The 12,477-nt window shown below is 33.8% G+C and overlaps 2 protein-coding genes across 2 annotated transcripts; one reads left to right on the forward strand and one right to left on the reverse strand.

Annotated features, from left to right (window-relative positions):
- The first annotated feature begins 1,676 nt into the window (after window positions 1-1,676).
- On the forward strand, window positions 1,677-4,256 carry LOC108817486 (receptor-like cytosolic serine/threonine-protein kinase RBK1). Its single transcript, XM_018590189.2, has 7 exons — window positions 1,677-1,984; window positions 2,215-2,733; window positions 2,816-3,073; window positions 3,176-3,330; window positions 3,392-3,471; window positions 3,545-3,833; window positions 3,911-4,256. Exons 1-7 carry the CDS (start codon window positions 1,972-1,974, stop codon window positions 4,067-4,069), a joined length of 1,473 nt encoding a protein of 490 aa, XP_018445691.1. The 5' UTR covers window positions 1,677-1,971; the 3' UTR covers window positions 4,070-4,256.
- Window positions 4,257-4,451: 195 nt separating this feature from the next.
- LOC108817485 (AP2-like ethylene-responsive transcription factor AIL6) lies at window positions 4,452-9,059 on the reverse strand. Its single transcript, XM_018590187.2, has 9 exons — window positions 8,626-9,059; window positions 8,331-8,542; window positions 7,299-7,965; window positions 7,100-7,182; window positions 5,745-5,753; window positions 5,560-5,648; window positions 5,407-5,480; window positions 5,206-5,333; window positions 4,452-5,103 (listed from the first exon to the last, which is right to left on the reverse strand). The coding sequence occupies exons 2-9, from the start codon at window positions 8,467-8,469 to the stop codon at window positions 4,601-4,603; spliced, it is 1,692 nt and encodes a 563-aa protein (XP_018445689.1). The 5' UTR covers window positions 8,470-8,542; window positions 8,626-9,059; the 3' UTR covers window positions 4,452-4,600.
- Window positions 9,060-12,477: the final 3,418 nt, after the last annotated feature.

Raw genomic sequence — 12,477 nt, forward strand, 5'->3', positions numbered from 1 at the left:
TGGTATTAGCGGGGTTTAGTTCAACAACTAACACATTTTAAGTAACCCTTCATGCTTACGATGCGATTATTTGTTTTTATAGAAGACTAAAATTAATTCACTTTTAGATAGCCAAATTAATAAACTAAGTCATAGTAGAAACGAGTAAGTAAAATAGAACAAAGATTTATTTTGCTGATGGACTATCAATGTTCGAATTGAATATTATGGGAAAACTTCGAGAGATAATTACTAAAAATAGGATTCTTAACAAGACGAAACGTGATTATTGTCTCACACGGAAAGTTGGTTGATTGTTATGCCTTAGGTGATAAAGAATCAATTCACGCCTAATCAATCTATCTTGTAGTAATCAATTAGAAATCATCTGAAAATTGTCTCTATGATTCGCAGTCTCATTGGTACAAGTTTAGAGGTGGGTCTCAAACGTTGTCAGACATGACACTAGTGGTTACGTCGAGAGAAAAATGACAATTTATTCAAACCACCAGCAATTAAAGCCATCATTACGAATGATATCATCAACTTTTAAATCGTCTAATTACAAGAGATTATATAGTAGAAGCTTACTTTTCGTATAGTGGCCCGAATGAAAGTGATGCTATTTGTGAATAAAAAAATTACTCCCTCTGTTTCATTATAAGTGTCGTTTTAGACTTGTGCACACGGATTAAGAAAGCATTTAATTTTGCATATTTTCAATATAAAAACATCATTACCGATACAATTCAACTAATAGAAAAATAGAATGGAGAATAAAGTTAATAAATTTTGCATTGAAACTCTAAGACGACACTTATTTTGCAACAAAAAAAATTCTCTAAAACGACACTTAATATGAAACGGAGGGAGTATCATGGTTGCACATTTAAAAAATAAATGATCGATGGCTTAACATGTTAGTCAAATTTGTCTGCCATATGTTTCCTTTCTTTATGGCGCCAAGAAAATGAAGCAGAAATAATCCGACAACACATTAACCGTTTGTCAATTTAAAACGAAGATGTGCCAATTCGGGAAAAGGGCAAATCCATACTCGTTTTCTTTATTTTTATCTTTTAAGTTTTACTTCAAATCTTTTATTTTCCGTCATTTTAAACCATGCTAGAAAAAAAATTGTCAAGCCGTCATACAAATTCTAGACCACCAAATCGAAAGTTCAATTATTTTAAAAGATATAAATATACTCAAATGCTAGAAAAGTAAGTTTGCAAAGCAAGCAAAAACCATAAAAGATGTTAATCACATTCACATGTGCTTTTTTTTTATTTCTTCGTCATGAAATTAGCTATATGGCGGAGAATATAATTTGAGTGAAATGCGATCTTAATAAATCCATTTTAAAAATAAAAAATTAACAATTTGATCACAAGCAAAGGCGATGTGTCTTATTTAGTTATTTGACGAAAAAATCCCACAACCATCTCCAGATATTTCAACCGTCGAGTCCGTTAATAGTAAATGCGTTACTCACGGCATCAATCTCTAATCCTTTCATCTTCCTCAAAACTATTAATTTGGGCACGTGAAGATTAATAAAACAACAAAATAGAGCAGAACTTGAATTGACTTGCAGTTGAAAGTAAGAACAAAAAAAAACAAAAGTTGAATTGCATGGGTGGATTTGTATAAATATAGCAGAGATTCCAATTCATCTCCACTCAGCACAGCTGACTATTCTTCTTCTAACTTTCTTACTCTTCCAAGAATAGCATTTTATCCTTCTCAGAAAAACAAACAAACAAACAAACAAATTTTTTTTTAAAAAGTTTCTCATAAAACCTCTGTTTTCTTGTTTCCTCAGAGAGATGTAATATTTTTTTTTTGTGTTATTTCTTATGCTTCTGGGAAACATTTAATGGAACTTTAACTTCCTTTTTTTGGAACTTTAACTTGATTCCAAGGCTTCCTCTTTTATTCTCTTTTATTGAAGGGAAACACAAAGAAAGAAGATTAAAAACCATTGGAGCTATGGCTGTTGAAGGTAAACCTAAACCTAAAGCTTGTTTTCTTTTAAAGAAACTGAAAATAAAAACAAGAAAAAAAAACTAATTTACTTTCATTTTTTTCTTTTATGGGTTTAAAAAAACACAAAAAAATTCCCCTTTTTTTGGAATTCCTGGGTGATGGAGCTCTGAGGAATTTATTGCATCATCATCATCATCATCATGATATGATACTATAAATCATCTTTTTTTATATCCCATGTAACAGAGACAGAGAAGAAGAAAGAAAGCAAAGAGGATCAAGAAGAGATAGAGCTTCACAGGAACGACTTAGGCCTCGAACATTCATCATCATCAGGTGTACTTGGAATCACCGTTATGATGGATTCAGATGCAGACAATAGCAGCACTTATTACAGTACTTGCAGCTCTTGCTCCCCTGACCATGAATCATCATCATCATCATCATTATCATTATCCTCTCCATTTTCGAATACTCAAAATAAAAACGTTCCGTCTTCCTACCACCAGTCTGCCTACCACGGTGGTCTTCAATGGAACAAAATGATCGAATCCATCAAGAAGAAGTCCATAAGAAGATTCACCGTCCTTCCTCTCCTCGCAAGTTACGAATTAACTCGTAAAAACTTGCGCCGCAAGCAACCAAAGTTCCCTTTCCCTCCCTCTGAGAATGGCTTCCTCTGTGAACGTTACTTCATGCCCAAACCTTCTTGGCGAAACTTCACCTACGAAGAGCTCGCTGCAGCCACCGACGATTTCAATCCCGGTTAGGACAAATCTAAACCCTAATTATTCAACAAACTTGGACTTAGTTTCTGATGTATAGGTCTGTTTTTGTATTTGTTCAGAGAATATGATTGGGAAGGGAGGACATGCGGAGGTATACAAAGGGGTATTGCCTGATGGTGAAACGGTGGCGATCAAGAAGCTGATGAGTCACGCAAAGGAGGAAGAAGAGAGAGTGAGTGACTTCCTTTCAGAGCTAGGTATAATCGCACATGTAAACCATCCAAACGCAGCTAGGCTACGCGGTTTCAGCAGTGATCGTGGTTTGCATTTTGTGCTTGAGTATGCTCCCCATGGCAGCCTCGCTGCTAAGCTCTTTGGTATTTTTCAACTCTCCTTTACCAAAAAAAAAATCTTGTTTCTACCCTTTTTTTTATTCAAGACACTGTTTGTGAAGAACCTCTTTTGTGATCATTTTGTAGGATCAGAGGAGTGTCTTGAGTGGAAGATAAGGTATAAAGTGGCTTTAGGTATAGCTGATGGTCTAAGTTATCTTCACCATGTTTGCCCTAGACGGATCATTCACCGTGACATCAAAGCTTCTAACATATTGCTCAGCCGAGATTACGATGCTCAGGTAAATGATTTTAATACAAGTTAATGACCAAGAAGACATGGTGTAATCTTGTTTTTTTCAGATTTCGGATTTTGGACTTGCAAAATGGCTACCAGAGAACTGGCCTCATCACGTTGTGTTCCCCATCGAAGGAACATTCGGGTAATAAATAAATAAAAAATTCTAAAAGTTTCTTGTTGAACAAACAAGTTTTTGATGATCTCTGGTTTTTCAGATATATGGCTCCAGAATACTTCATACACGGCATCGTTGATGAGAAGATCGACGTGTTTGCCTTTGGTGTGTTGCTTTTAGAGATCATAACCAGTCGTAGAGCTGTTGACACAGCCAGCCGGCAGAGCATCGTTGCATGGGCAAAACCTTTTCTGGAGAAGAACAGTGTTGAGGACATTGTGGATCCTCGGCTAGGAAATGAGTTTGATCCAACAGAGATGAAACGAGTGATGTTAACAGCTTCGATGTGCATACATCATATAGCCACAATGCGACCTGACATGAACCGGGTAAATGATGCTATATCTAAAAACCAAACCAGAGTTTTGTGTGTACCGGTTTTAATAAGAGTTTCTTTTGTGGGCAGGTGGTGCAGCTGTTGCGTGGGGAGGACGGGACAGGTGAGATACAGAAGAAGCCAGGTCAAGGAGGGGCGGTGATAGTGAATGCATGCGATCTACAGGATCACACCTCCTCCTCTTACCTCAACGAACTCATCCGCCACAGGCAACTCCTCATGGAGTGAGTTAGAAACAATCAAATCATATTTAATTTGATCTCTAATAACAAATGTGTTTATACTTCCACTTTAGTCCCCCCTTCTCTTTGACTTTTTTTACTTAACTGAGTTTTGATTTTTATTTTATTCAACCAAAACTGTGAATATCATCATCAACATGTGTCTTCTATGTTGTTCTACTGAACTTTGTTAAGTCTCAACCCCCAAGGAGTTGTCAATTTGCTACATAGTCCATTTTGCTAGTCTTTTTATTCGTACACAGAGAGCGATTTCAGTCCGAGTTTACGTTTAATACAATAGTAACCCCAAAAGTTTGTGATTCTTCAATTTTCACCCCCATATACTCCTCTGCCTAAACAACTGTTAATGAAAAGAACAAACAAAAAAACAGACACGCAAGTGAGATTCTCATATCCTTCTAATCAGCTCTATGAGTTAGCCAGAATCAAGATATTGAAAATGACATGAAAGACTATTAAAAAAAAAAGAAAAAAAAAACACAGACTCCATCAAATCACATGACATGATTGATTGATTCTAGTAAGACTGGTTAGGCCAGAGGAAGAACTCAGCCTGATTTGGCGCCAAAAGTCCCATTGACCCTTGAACGTTGGAGTTATTATTATTAGACGATCCGGTCGAGTCAGAAGCCTGAAAATGCTGGAAGAAGTTCTGTTGTTGTTGCTGCTGTTGATGATGGTAAAGAGTAGCTACGTCAAAAGGTATTCCACATGGAACCATCTGGGACTCAACAGCTGAATTAGTAGGACAAAGAGCGAAGTTAATGCTACTGTTATTGGGTGAGGACTGAAGATGGTGGAGTTGTTGTTGATGATGATGGCTGATGATTGGTTTCTGCTCTGCTGAAGCAGATGCTTCTAAAGAGAGCTTAAGGCGTTTTGCTGCACCACCAATGGGAAGCGCACTCTTCATGATGGCTTCAACGTCGTAACGGTTCATCTCGAAGTTCGTTACAGCGTTTATTCCTCTGAATTTGATCGCTGCTATGTCGTATGCCTCTGCCGCTTCCTCTTCCGTTGCTACAACAGCCACCAACAAAACAAACAAACATCAGAAACTCTTAACTAAATAACTAACTAACCACAGTTTTCAGACAGAAGTTCTTTACTAATAAAAATTACCAAAGGTTCCAAGGTAAAGATCCTTGTTGCCGGCAACACGGCCTATCCTTGCTTGCCAACGTCCTTGTTGATGATGCCTCGTCACACCTCTGTATATCGAAGCTCCTCTAGAGAATCCACTACTCTTCCTGTAATCAAGTATCTGGTTACTATCCTAAAACACTATATAAACCAGTTTGAACTCTTGTTTTGGGATCTTACCTCCTAAGGGAAGCAATGAACTCTAGTTTGGTCATGTGCTTCATTTCCTCTAATTCTTTCGAGTAATTCGTAATCTAAAATTCATTAGAATGGATTAGTAAAACAGAGAACCATTAATGAAAAAAAACAGAAGAAGAGAAAGAAAATGTTTACAGGGAAATTGGTGGTAGCAGCAGCATTCCAGTATTTAAGAGCTGCTAAATCATAAGCTCGAGCTGCTTTATCTTCTTTGTCATATCCACCTGAATCATTCACAAAAACAATTATATTAAAGACATGTAAGAATATTTATTTACTGTTAACTGTAAGAACTGACTGACTGAGATATTTGCTCTTACCCAAGTATACTGTTGATTTAAGTATAAAGCCATTATCCATCAATGGCGTTAACATGTCCAGCGGTCCATGCAAAAAAAGGCAAACAAAATGATCAGATAATGTAACAAAGATCTTCTGACTTATACAAACACTTATTCTCTAATGCAAGAATACAATGCTCAAGGCAAACTAAATATCAACTAAAACATGTTTGAGATTTTTTAATGGTTATTGATACTCAGAAAGCAAAAATGAGAGAATTTGAAAAAAATTAACACAAAAAAAGAGCATGGGGTCAAACCCTAGACCCCCACTCTTGTGGTGGTGGTGGTACTGGTAGCAGCAAAACAAAAATATAAAAAATAAAGCAAAAGCCACTGAGAATGTTCAGACTTTGCTTTGTTGATGTGAACATTACACATAAATCAATCTGACACCTTATGGACAGTAGAAACACAACGCACTCTGAAACTTTTCATTTAATTTGAAATTCTTGATATTTTCTTCACTGTAAGCAACATCATGTTTGGGATTCAAAATCAAATCTCTATTTAACCAAAGTACTCCTCACTTTAAACCCTACGAAGCTAAAAAACTGAAGAAATAGTCCAATTGTCTCACATCACAAAGCCTACATAACATCAATTCATATATGCTTTTTTTAAGCCTTTAACATAATGCATGTGTTGATCAAAAAAAAAAAACATAATGCATGTAGGTGAAGAGAAATATGGGAATAGATGAGGGTCAAAGTGGGTCCATAAACTTGTCCATCAAAGAGACAGAGGTTGCATCATCTAGGCAATGCCATGGGGACCCATCTTATGTACCTTTAGGCTTTAGTATGGTGTAAGTGTGAAATGAGAGAATTTTGAAAGGAAAAGAAATGCAATAAAAAAGACAAAGGAACAAAATGGCGGCACCCTTCTGCTAAATTTATGAAAAATCAAACAACAACTATTATATTATAGATCTTTCTTTTTACCTAAGTAGTGACTCAAAACTCAAAAGTATTGTCTAAGTTAAAGAACTTTGGCTCACTTTCACAAACGAAAACACCCAAAGTTATAAAACATTAATCATCATATACAGATGTAGACAGATCAATAGAAAAGGAAAAAAAAAGTAAAGCTTCTTTTGAATCTTCAACTCGATTTCTTTGACAAAACTCTTGTCATATATATAGTTCACACTCGTCTTAATCCTCAAATAAAAAATCCCAGTTAAAGAAATGATTCACAAGAAAGCGTACGGCCTAAACGACATATACTAGAACCAAAATAACGACACGGATTGCAATTCATGATGTCAACAAAGTTTGTAATAGTGATGAAATCAATTTTTTTTTTTAAAGTGAAAAAATATAGTTATATACCTTGACGTCCTTTCCTGGCTTGACCTTCTCTCCTACAGCTATTATCCCATAGATGAGCTTCGTATCTTCCCGTCCATCTATGTCTGGCATCACATCAAATTTTTACATTAATACTTCACTTAACTAATCATATAAAAATTTAGAACTTTAATAAATGCCTTTTGACTAATAAGTACTAACAATGTAATTTTGAACTTACCTTGTAACCCCTCGGTAAATAGAAGTCCTTTGTCCGAACGTATCAGCTACCTTCTTGTTAGAACAATCTGATGTTTCCACCGCCACAACAGGCTTCTCCTTCTCAGAATCTCTCTTCTCGCTGCTGTTGATGTTGTTGATTCTCTCATTATTAACCTGGTAATGATGATGCTCAGTGATCTGATTAGTATCATTACTCCTTTGATTAGCGTTGTTAATGCTATCTCCAAGTGACAAAGCTCCACCGTGGAAACCTAGCTCAGGACCGGAGGATTCGACCACGTGTCCCAGATACTCCCCGGGGAGATGAGTCCGGGCGATGGAGGCAGAGTCGTCGACTTCGGAACCGGAGTTAGTCGAGAAGGCGGTTTGAAAACCGGGCATGGTTTTGAAGTCGTTATTATCGGAGTAAAACCCGGTTTGGTTTTGGTTTTGGTTTTGGTTTAGGTGGTGACGTGGATCGTAGATTTGAGAGAGGGAAGAAGAGTCCTGTGTTTCGCTTTGGCTGTTGTCGGAGTAACGCAAGTCACCACCGAGAAAATCTTCTAGTTTCGGGATGGAATGAGTTTGCGGGTCCACGAACGTTGTTAAGATTGTTGATTCCGCCATCGAAGCTGCTAGCTGAGCTTCTTCTTTGAAAAACTCTTGAGGCTTTTGGTTCGTCCAGCCTTATAAAATATCAAACACACATCAATAACTATGTTATTGTGGAAGAAGATGAAACAACAAAAGATCACGAGAAGTCTATATTATTTTCCGTATAAGAAAGAAAAATCTTATTTTAGAAAAAATTGTTTGCCTTTCTCGGGAAACAGACAAAGTCAGAGAGAAACACGAGGGAGGATGAGCTCAGCAACTCGGTTTGGTGGATTATAGGATAATAAAGCTACGAAGTCGGTTACTAGAGAGAGCCCTATACTTACACAACAAGAGCATATGTACTTGTTGTTGTAAACACCACAATCATTCGTGTTTCGTTTGTTCGTACCTCACAGAAAGGAAAAAAAGTAAGTAAGTAATAAATTAGTATTACCATAGAAATTATCGAGGAGATAAGGAGAGGAGGAAGCGGCGGAAGAAGCGTCATAGGACACAAACTGAGACTGATCTGATGACCTCAACATCTCCATTGGTGACAAAGAAAACGTTAACCAGTTAGTCATCGGAGCCATCAAAACTAATTTTCTTTTGCTTTCTCTCTCACTCTTGTTTCTTGTTTCTCTTCTTATAATTTCTTTTGTGATTCTGCAGAAAAGGACAAAAAAAAAATTTAAGAAGAAACCCAAAAAAAAAATAAGTTGGTTTCTTTTTTTTCCTAAAATACAGACCTGATCAAGCGTTATACTAAAAGCTTTCAGAGAACTTCTGCATTTGTTGTGGAGAAGAAGACTATAAGAACGATAATCACGAGGTTGTTTTTTTCTATCGGAAGATCTATCTATTGCATGTAAGAAATAAAAGTTTTGGAAGCTTTAAAGAGATCAATCAAGGAAGCAAATGCATGTAAACAGTTGTCTGGGATGAAGATGGAAGCAGAAGCTCTTTCAGGAACGTCTCAGACGTGTACTTATAAAATAAAAGGGCGAGAAGTAAATCGTGTCTTCCTTTAATCATAAAATATAATAATACATTTTTGCAGTAGAGAGAGAGAGAATGTGCATGTATAAAGAGATAGGAGAGAGAGTAAAAAAGTAGAACGGTTTCTTCTGTGTCGCCCGGCGTAATACCGGAGGAGATTTTAGAGAGAGATGTCTCTTGTTTTTCCTATATTGTAGCTTTAACTTTTTTTTCTTGTTTTTGAATTATATTTTGACCGATTGAAAAGGTTAAAACTCTCCTCTTTATGATGTATGACTAGTACGACGTCTGATATTATACTAGACGTAGTTAATTTAATTTTGTTATAACCGTAAATTTTGTTTGCATATGCATTTCAATTTTTACAACTTTGACTGCCTGCTAGCGTAGGTTTTATACTCTTAACAAGAAATATGTTAAAACTTTTTCTTTGGTCGGCAGGCAAAAATGAGATCTATTTCTACAAAATGTCACTTTTTTTTTCAATTTCGATTATATACGGTATAATGTATATTTATCTTATTAAAATAGAAACATTACAACTTCTTCAATGTGGATTTTAAAGTTGGACCTTATGTAATTAATGCTATATTAATTTACTTATTATTAGACATGCCTTATAAATAATTAATATCAATCATTACTATAGTTTTTCACTTCTCACATTATTATTATATCCACTACGCATGTTTCCTTATATTGCATATATTTTACTATAAGCTAGATACATCCACTAGCATATTATACTATAAGATAAATTATTAATAATACATACATATAATACTATATGACAGATTACTAATAATATAATATATTATCTGTATTCATTAACTTGCATCTATCAATATTAGCAATACTATGAAAACGACTAACTCTATACTTTGAACCTATGAACCATGATATACTAATTTATAACAAAAATGATATTAGTGTTACAAATTAGTTTTTATAAAAATTATTTATAGCAGCAATTTGTTATATAAGATAAATTTAATCAAGACCCAAATCTTTTTTTTCCTGTTCAGAAAAAAAGAAACCTACGAATATATACCATTAAGTTAGCCAAAAATCTTCCGAATAAATAGTAAATCTCACCAACCAAAAAATGAATTAAAAATATAAAAAAAGATTTTATGTTTGAAATTTAGTTCACTATGTCGGATATAAATCTGTTCATTTCAGGTATGAGTTCTTCGAGTTCTCAATATTTGGATCTAAGTAGATATTTGATTTTTTTGTCCGGATCAATTTTTTTTGGTTCTGGATCATTTTAAATTTTTTATATTATAAATCTTAAATAATACACAACATATATATAAAATATGTTAATCAAAAGATAAATCCGCGCAGGCGCGCGGATCATGATCTAGTGATATATTAACAAACAGACAAGTAATAGTATTCAAAAACAATAATAATGACCAGATGTTTATCGCGTGAACACCAAATACTAGTAAAACTGTACAACAAGTGTGTCTGTTTTTGGTTAAAAAATTCCACACAGTTTTTTGGTAAAAATAACTAAATGATAGATAAAGATATGGATTTGTTAATATAAACAAGTTGCCACTTACCATATAACTTTTGAAGGTAAGAGATATCATTTTCGTGTATCCTTCGGCATTGAGTATTTGAGTATAAGATATGTTATTTTGCGTGAGCAACATTTTTTAGTATAATCAAAAATGTATTTAACATTTTCATTTGAATTGTACTGAAGAGGAGAAATTTTGGCCACAGCAAGGGAGCCATCTGCTGATATACCTTTATATGAGAAAAGCAAATTCACTATATCTTTCACTAATTTCAATATCCTTCATCAATTAATGAAAACTCCAAATCAAATTCTCTCATCTCTTCAAAACTAAATCCTAACTTCTCCTATGGATTAGTGAATTTATTGGTAAATATTTAAGTTTTATACCTTTCAAATTCAGAAAAAAATATTTTAAAATCGTTTTTAATTATATTTTGATGATTTTCGCAAAAATTAAAAAACAATTTTTCGATTTTTAAAATATTTTTATCAAATTTATAAATCAAATTAAAAATGTTAACGTTTCCAATTTAATTTTATGATTTTTCTGTTTGACATATAAAATTAAAAGAAAAAATTGAGGAGATTGCATATTTAAATTTTTGATCTAAAGATACTTGAGACGATTGCTCACAGCAAAGTCGCAAAAAATGTAGAAGGTGATAATTAATTTACTAATTAACTCTTTACTCAGAACCATAGTAAACCACTAGCTGCTTCCACTTGTCATGCATGCATTGGGACCATTTTTATCTACAGTGTGACCCCTCTTTAATTAGTATTTTTTTATATATCCGGATTTATCTTATTTTTCGTTTTTTTTACGTTCATTTACATCCAACATACTTAATTATACATAACAATTCACATACTATCATATAGTAAAATCCTAAATTAGATAAGAGGTAGGTATAGTTTTTTACTAAATCATTTGGTTTGGACTCTGTAGAGTGATATTTTAAAAGGCAAATAGGTTACGTTGTGTGGCCACAAAACAAAGTTACATGGTCACCTCTCTTGTACGATATCTAAACATTATACAATAATACAAAGAGTAATATTTTTATTAACATGAAAGCCTCTCATGAGTCACACCTTACATTTTATGAAATGGAGATAGTATGGTATACATTAATATTCAAGAAGGTAATAGAGTAGGAGGCCAAGTGATAATTTTAAAAGATCAGATGCTAGCTACACCTTTTGGGTCAAAAGAAACCGGTCAAATTCCTGGTAAATATTTTTTTTGGGGGTTTAGAAACATTTTTCCTGCAAAGACAATTATTATTTTCTTAGACCCATCCATATAAAATCAAAAACTTTACTGGAATTACGTAGTTGAAATATTAATTATGAAGAAGTTGAAGAGATCAAGAAACAAAAAGAAAATGCTTGTGGGGGACAATCCGCCAAATGAGGAGGCGGGTTTCCTCTGTTAAAAACGAAACAGATACAAATATTTATTTAAGGAGAAAAAGGAGGGTCCAGCAATTAAGGCACGTGATTAGGGTTTTGATGTCACATTATTTAATAATCTACAACATTTCGAATCCTATACTTCTACTTTATTCAACTCCAAATATCTTCACATTCATTTTTAATATATTGTCGGTATATCTAAGTAAAAATCTATACTATTAAAGCAGGATCCTATTGTGCTTTTTACCTAAACCTACCATTTCTTTAACTAACATTGCATATTTCATTAAGGGCAATCAAGTAATATTAATAACAAATCTATATTGGGTCATTTTTTGGATCCAGCCCACTGCCCACATCAGATTTCTCTTGGGCCATTTGGGCCGATTAAAAAATCAGATCCAATTCTTATTTTTTTTTTCAAGTTCAAATAATTTATTTTCAACCATTCTTAATATTTTGTGTAGTGAATAAAAATTAATCACTTAATTATTATATTTTTTCTTTTTAATATAATTTAAGCATTCATAAAAAAATTGAATTTTTTCATTGGAATTTTTTCATTAAAAATATAAATCTTTATTAAAAGTTTATAACTTTTTAAAAAAATATTAACCACATAATAAAATTAATTTATCAGAGTTAT

The sequence above is a fragment of the Raphanus sativus genome, chromosome 7 (assembly GCF_000801105.2).
Source record: "Raphanus sativus cultivar WK10039 chromosome 7, ASM80110v3, whole genome shotgun sequence".
Taxonomy (NCBI): domain Eukaryota; kingdom Viridiplantae; phylum Streptophyta; class Magnoliopsida; order Brassicales; family Brassicaceae; genus Raphanus; species Raphanus sativus.

Coding starts and splice junctions, on each gene's coding strand:
- LOC108817486 (XM_018590189.2), top strand. Junction 3,074..3,175: donor CCTCGCTGCTAAGCTCTTTG/GTATTTTTCAAC, acceptor ATCATTTTGTAG/GATCAGAGGAGTGTCTTGAG. Junction 3,834..3,910: donor TGCGACCTGACATGAACCGG/GTAAATGATGCT, acceptor TTTTGTGGGCAG/GTGGTGCAGCTGTTGCGTGG.
- LOC108817485 (XM_018590187.2), bottom strand. CDS start 8,469: ATGGCTCCGATGACTAACTGGTTAACGTTTTCTTTGTCACCAATGGAG. Junction 7,183..7,298: donor ATTTACCGAGGGGTTACAAG/GTAAGTTCAAAA, acceptor ATGTGATGCCAG/ACATAGATGGACGGGAAGAT. Junction 5,481..5,559: donor CTGCTACCACCAATTTCCCT/GTAAACATTTTC, acceptor AATGAATTTTAG/ATTACGAATTACTCGAAAGA.